The sequence below is a fragment of the Monopterus albus genome, unplaced genomic scaffold (genome assembly GCF_001952655.1).
Source record: "Monopterus albus unplaced genomic scaffold, M_albus_1.0 scaffold87.1, whole genome shotgun sequence".
Classification (NCBI taxonomy): Eukaryota; Metazoa; Chordata; class Actinopteri; order Synbranchiformes; family Synbranchidae; genus Monopterus; species Monopterus albus.
Window position 1 is genome coordinate 1,069,996 of NW_018127967.1, and position 4,628 is coordinate 1,074,623.

Here is a 4,628-nt window from a genome sequence, read left to right on the forward strand (position 1 = left end):
GCAGACAACATCTTTGTAATGTTTGCAAATGCCTGTGTCGGTTTCACAAAATCCAAATCAGTTCCATATTACCGATGTCAAATTCTTCTTAAGGACCAACTCCTCTATGTTGACATCCATGCCGCTACGCTGCCAAATAGGGAATGTAAAGGTACATTATGTAGCGTTGCATGTTGGCCATAGAGCTGCAGCTGATAGAATGCTCACAATATTTCTGTAAGGGCAGAGTGTTGAGACATTTTAATCGCACACGATCTAACGTTGTCATATCCACTCCACCACACCCCTAGTCCATACCATTTGTGACTTGTTAACGTTATGCTATGATGGTGAGCTGTTGAATGTATGACCTCTTGTTAGCTATGATGACTTTTACCATTGTTGGCACATTTTGCTTGCAATAAACTGGACCTCTGACTTTAAGTTCATATATGGACCTTAAATAAAAATATTTGAACACAAATCATGCTGTATACTATACATTCTATTGCTATCACACACCTCACTGGCACAGACACCTCATTGAGTTGTCTGACTGTATGTGTTCAGATCATCAGCTGGTGGTACAGTGTTCGGACATCTGCGTCCCACAGCAGTGCCAGTGGCCACACCGGACGCAGCAACGGCCAGTCGGAGGTGGCAGCTCATGCCTGTGCCAGCATGTGTGATGAGATGGTGGTGCTCTGGAGGCTGGCAGTGCTTGACCCCACTATGAGCCCCTGCAGGTCAGACCAATGACACTAGGCAATACACTGCTTATGATCCTTTAATTTATCATCAGTTATGATGATTCTTATGGGGTCATTATGCAATATCATTTATCACTTAACGTTTGCATAAGACACCATGTTTAAAATAGTAGTTAATATTAACTAGGAACTGGTTAAAAATAAAGGCTCTGTAATCTCTCTTCCAGGCGTCTGGAACTGGCAGGCCAGCTGAAGCAGTGGCACCTGAAAGTTATAGAGATAGTGAAGCGGGGCCAACATCGCAAGTCCCTGGATAAACTGTTTCAGGGCTTCAAGCCTGCTGTGGAATCCTGCTATTTCAACTGGGAGGTGGCTTACCCACTGGACGGCATTACCTACTGCAGTGCTGATAAGAAGAGTGCCACATTCTGCTGGTCCAGGGCAGTGCAGCACCAGAGAGGAGTCAAAGCTGCTGCAGGAGGGAGTGGAGAACCTCCTGAACCAGGGGGAGGAGGGAGAGCTGAAGGTGGAGCAGGGGGAGATAATAGAGGAAGAGGAAGTGGTCACTCCTCCCTACAGGAGGTGGCAGTACGACCCAAGGAGACCATTCTTACCAAGAGAAAGGGTCTGTCAGTGAGTGGAGGAGGAGGGATGCTGGTCCGTCTGGGGGGGAGTGTCTCCCTGTCCCTGGAAGATGGAGCAGGGAAGTGCCTATACAAAGGGCCAGGCTCATCGTCAGGAGGGAAGCTGAAACTGACACAGGGAGGAGTGAAGGGGGCATCTGTAGGAGGTCCTGGAGCAAGTGGAGGGTTAGGAGGCGGTAAGCATGCCAATGCCAAGCGGAGAACCAGCAGTGAGGATAGCTCCCTGGAGCCAGACCTGGCTGAGCTCAGCTTGGATGATGGCTGCGGTCTGGCTCTGGGGGCTGAAGCCAGCAACACTTTTGAGTTTCTCCCCCCGCCACCAGAGATGCTGCCTTCCCCAGCCCCACTGCTCAGAGACTCACGCAAGTACAGTAACGGTGGGGGGAGCAAGATGTTTGAAACAAAGCGTATCAGCCATGCCTCTTCTGCTCTTCCAGTAGCAGACCCTCCTCCACCTTGCTTCCCTTCCAAAGAGTCAGTAATGGTTGTTATGGACATGCCCACTGCTGTAGAAAAGGAAGCTGAACTGGAGGTGGAGCCTGCCCAGAGCAGAGATGAAGATGTAGACTCAGCTGGCAGTAATCAGCCTTCCACCGCCACTACTACAGCAAGATCCGCCACTACTCAGACATCTGTCAAACAACCACAGGGCTGTGGAGAGACGGCATCTGCTGGAGCAGCAGCAGAGGCAGAAGTTGGAGCTGCAGGAGGGGAAGGAGGAGAAGCTCTGGGTGAGGATGACTATCAGGCATATTACTTGAGTGCTGCCTCAGAGGAGGGGGCAGATAGACAGCTGACTGACAACCACCAGGAGGAGGAGCCAGACATCTTTGCAGGGATCAAACCACTGGAGCAGGAAGGACGCATGGAGGTAAGGAAGGAAGACTAAGTGTTGTGCTGGTTGCATTGTTAACAACTGGGGCTTTATAGGTAAGATGGGGTCGATGTGATTGTGGGGATCATTAATGATATTAATTAATATTCTGTTGTAGATGTAGTCAATTTTAAATTTAAAGAAGATGAGGAAGTTTATTATATTTGTTGATTGCAAAGTGCTGGGAGATGTTGTGCGTAGGTTTCAGGAGCTTGTCTGTTAGGGAGAAGAGGGCTTTGGTTGTGTTCATGGCTTCTTTTGTATGGCTGAAGCTGGTTTTTAGTGGGTATTCACAGTGAGATGAGTTTTCTCCAGTTGACATCCATGGGATTTCAGTTGATGTAAACCAGCTGGGTTTTAGGAAGAGTTAGCTGGTCAAGGCAGTTGGTTGGAGTGTTGTTGTAATAAATGAGAACTCTGTGAAGTGAAGCTGAGATGTGTGGTGTGGGGGTCAGTGATTATTTTGTCAATCCACAGCTACAGGAATCGCCTGCTTGTTATTACTGCCAAAGGTGGTTCAACCAGTTAATAAAACACTGGTGCCATTCATTTTTCCACCATCACTTTGTATGTTTAATGGGTATGTTCATGAAAGATCATGACTGTTTGTGTCTTATCATCTTAGAAATATTGTGTTTGTTGATATTTGTGACTTTGGTGATGATCAGATCACATTTCATGACCAGTTTATGCAGAAAACACAAAACAGTGCCATGACTTTTTCTTCTGACTACAAACAAATGTTTCCCACAGAACGAGTCTACTTTTTTTATTTAAACTATATCAGAATCAGCTTTATTGGCCAAGTGTGTTGAACATGAGGAATTTGACTCTGGTACATTGGTTGTCAATGTGTTTGTACATATCCTTATGTACGGCAATAACAAAGGGCAAGTAAACAATATACTAATATAAGGCTGTATAATATAGCATCATAAACCATGTAAACAAAGCACTAAACAATGCAAGCAAACAAAGGAATTATGCATTATGAAACAAGGTAAAAATAAGAATAAAAATAGAGTACTTAAAACTTCCTGAAGTCCACTGTCATCTCCACTGTTTTGAGCGTGTTCAACTCCAGGTTGTTGCGGCTACACCACAGGACCAGCTGCTCAACCTCCCGTCTGTAGGCTGACTCATCACCATCTCAGATAAGACCAATGGCCGTTGTGTCATCAGCAAACTTTAGGAGCTTGACAGGGGGGTCCTTCGAGATGCAGTCGTTGGTGTAGAGTGAAAACAGCAGAGGGGAGAGCACACATAGTTTCTTATCCTAACCCTCTCTTGCTGCTTCAGCAGCTCTTGTTGAAGCCAGTAAATATTCAACAAGAATCAACTGGATCGCTAATCACACTGGTCGGACTGGTCAGCTTTCCCACTTGTGTTTTGGGGAGGCGACAGTAATACCATATTACATTAACCCTAACCCTAACCCAATTATTGAAAACAAAATATATCGCATGCTCCTACTTGAGATTAAAACAGTCCAAAAATTCCAGAAAATCCATGGCCATTTTGGTTACAGGACAGTCAATGTGGATGTGTGTGGGTATTGAAATCACCAAGAAGGAGTATGCACAGGAGGAGGGGGGGTGAGATGAGCTAAAAAGTCTGGGAGATGAGAGAGGAAAGATACATTTGGTTTAGGAGGATGCAGATGATTGCATTGCTCAGGGAGTTGTACTAGAAGGTTTGCCAGTTAGGTGTTCAAATGAGTGAGATGAGGGGATTAAGACAGGAAGGTTCTTCATACTGCTGCAATAGATGACGGCTATTCCCATTGAGTTGCCTTCTAAATGTGGTTTGTCATGAGAAGCCCAAGTTGTTGTCAGTTGTATATTCATATTCATATTCATAAATCTACAGTTGAGATAAATGTAGCTGCTACAGTTTGTACAGATATGGGGTGTAGATTGAAAACAGCAGAAATGTACAGTTTCAAGTTACAGAGTGGCAGGTTAGGTTAGGTTACTTTATTTATACTCGTAGGTAAATTTGTCTTGCAGTCAGATCAAATGACATCCTTGACACATTCACAAAATGCAAGAATAAAATACAACAACACATAACATAAACCTGGCGCCTACACCGAACGTAATAAAAGTACTCAGGGCTCCACCAATCAAGACATAAAAGAAAGAAAACATCCGAAGAAAACCTAAAATTACTTACAATATATTACTACAGCCTATTTAACTCTATAACAGCAGCAGGGACAAAACAATTTCTATACCACTGCGTTTTACATCTCGGGACGACAAACCTTCGTCCAGAAGGAAGAAGCCGAAAGTGGCAGTGCAAGGGATGGGAGTCATCATTCAGAATAGAAGTAACTACCCTCTGTACCTGTCTACTGTACAGGGCTGCTAAACTTAACTGTGACTCCCCAAGCAAGCGACTAGACCACTTAATTACTTG

The 4,628-nt window shown here is 44.9% G+C and overlaps 1 protein-coding gene across 4 annotated transcripts in view; it reads left to right on the top strand.

The window, feature by feature from the left end:
* The window catches only part of zswim8 (zinc finger, SWIM-type containing 8), a 51,396-nt gene that overhangs the window by 29,588 nt on the left and 17,180 nt on the right, over positions 1-4,628 (top strand). For all 4 annotated transcript variants that reach the window (XM_020607541.1, XM_020607542.1, XM_020607543.1 and 1 more), the window contains exons 9-10: positions 550-725; positions 917-2,204. In XM_020607541.1, coding sequence (XP_020463197.1) covers positions 550-725; positions 917-2,204 — 1,464 coding nt within the window. The remainder of the gene's footprint in view (positions 1-549; positions 726-916; positions 2,205-4,628) is intronic.